General features: G+C 45.3%; 1 protein-coding gene across 1 annotated transcript; it reads left to right on the forward strand.

Moving 5' to 3' along the window:
• Positions 1-549: 549 nt before the first annotated feature.
• LOC108228407 (histone H3-like) lies at positions 550-889 on the forward strand (the record flags this gene model as incomplete). Its single annotated transcript, XM_017403955.3, has 1 exon — positions 550-889. A coding segment is annotated over exon 1 (324 nt), but the record flags the coding sequence as incomplete, so codon positions are not given.
• Between the last annotated feature and the right edge of the window lie 426 nt (positions 890-1315).

The following is a 1315-nucleotide window of genomic DNA, read 5'->3' on the forward strand; positions in this document are numbered from 1 at the left end:
TTCTGCCTCTGAGACGGCACCGTGTGCAGCGTGGGTCAAAAACATTCGTGTAACCGGACAGTTTTACGTTTTTTAACGAAAAGCAAAGCCTCATATGTTTTATTTTTCAGTGCGAGAGAATAAGTTGAACTCTGCAGCTTTTAGCTTTTAGTGTCTGTAACTCTCTGCATATCGTTGCTTTTCTGCTGTGTTTGCAAACAAACTGGGAAAGCCCAGAGATTTTTAAAAGAGGAATTATTTTCTCCGTTTTTAGTGCATCTCTGCGTACTCTATGAGGAACATTTCAGATACATTTCATGCATGCAAATTCTAGAACTGCGCCGCTCAAGGTGGCGGCATGTTGGAGCAGCTCTGTTCCATTCACTCTGAGATATCGCTTTTGAAAACTTTATTACTCTTTTTTTTTCTGGATGTAAATCACTTTTTTGGATGATTACTTCCTCTGGTATCGGATGCTGTGCAGCAGGAAGGATTTTTACTGAAACTTTTTTTACTTTTGGACATTTTGTTATGATGCGTAACCATGACAACAGGTGTTAAACGTGAAGAACCCTGAAGTCCATTCATGGCCAGAACGAAGCAGACCGCCAGTAAATCCATCGGAGGGAAAGCTCCCAGGAAGCAGCTCGCCACCAAAGCTTCCCGAAGGAGCGCCCCGACCACCGGCGGCGTGAAGAAGCCTCACCTCTACAGGTCCGGTACCGTGGCTCTCAGGGAGATCCACCACTACCAGAAGTCCATCGAGCCGCTCATCCAGAAGCTGCCCTTCCAGCACCTGGTCCGGGAGATCGCCCAGGACTTCAAGACCGACCTGAGCTTCCAGAGCTCGGCCATCATGGCTTCGCAGGAGGCCAGCGAGGCTCACCTGGTGGGACTCTTTGAGGACACCAGGACCGAGGACAAATCGGGACAGACCGCTACAGGAGATCCTTCCTGCCCACAGCTATCAACTCTTTAACAAAACCAGGATTATGAGCTACAACAACATTTAATTTCCCTTTGGGATTAATAAAGTATTTTTGAATTGAATTGAATTGAATGTTTATCACTTTGTGCCCTAAAAACCTCATCACTAATGGAGACGTTTTTATCAACATCTCGATCCCGCCGTCGTCAAACTTTGCCCTGAAATGGTCAATAACTGAGAGGAAAACGTAAATGTCAAAGAAAAAGAACGAGTTTTGGGAGAACCTTTAGCCAGGCTAAGAATGTTCCTCGTCTGTATTTTGATTATTTTAATGGGGACGCTTTCGCCACCTAGTGGCCGTGTGTGGGTATTTCAGGGTTTTTGTTAAAATAATATTGACGATGAGGA

Source organism: Kryptolebias marmoratus, linkage group LG7 (genome assembly GCF_001649575.2).
Source record: "Kryptolebias marmoratus isolate JLee-2015 linkage group LG7, ASM164957v2, whole genome shotgun sequence".
In the NCBI taxonomy this organism is placed as follows: Eukaryota; Metazoa; Chordata; class Actinopteri; order Cyprinodontiformes; family Rivulidae; genus Kryptolebias; species Kryptolebias marmoratus.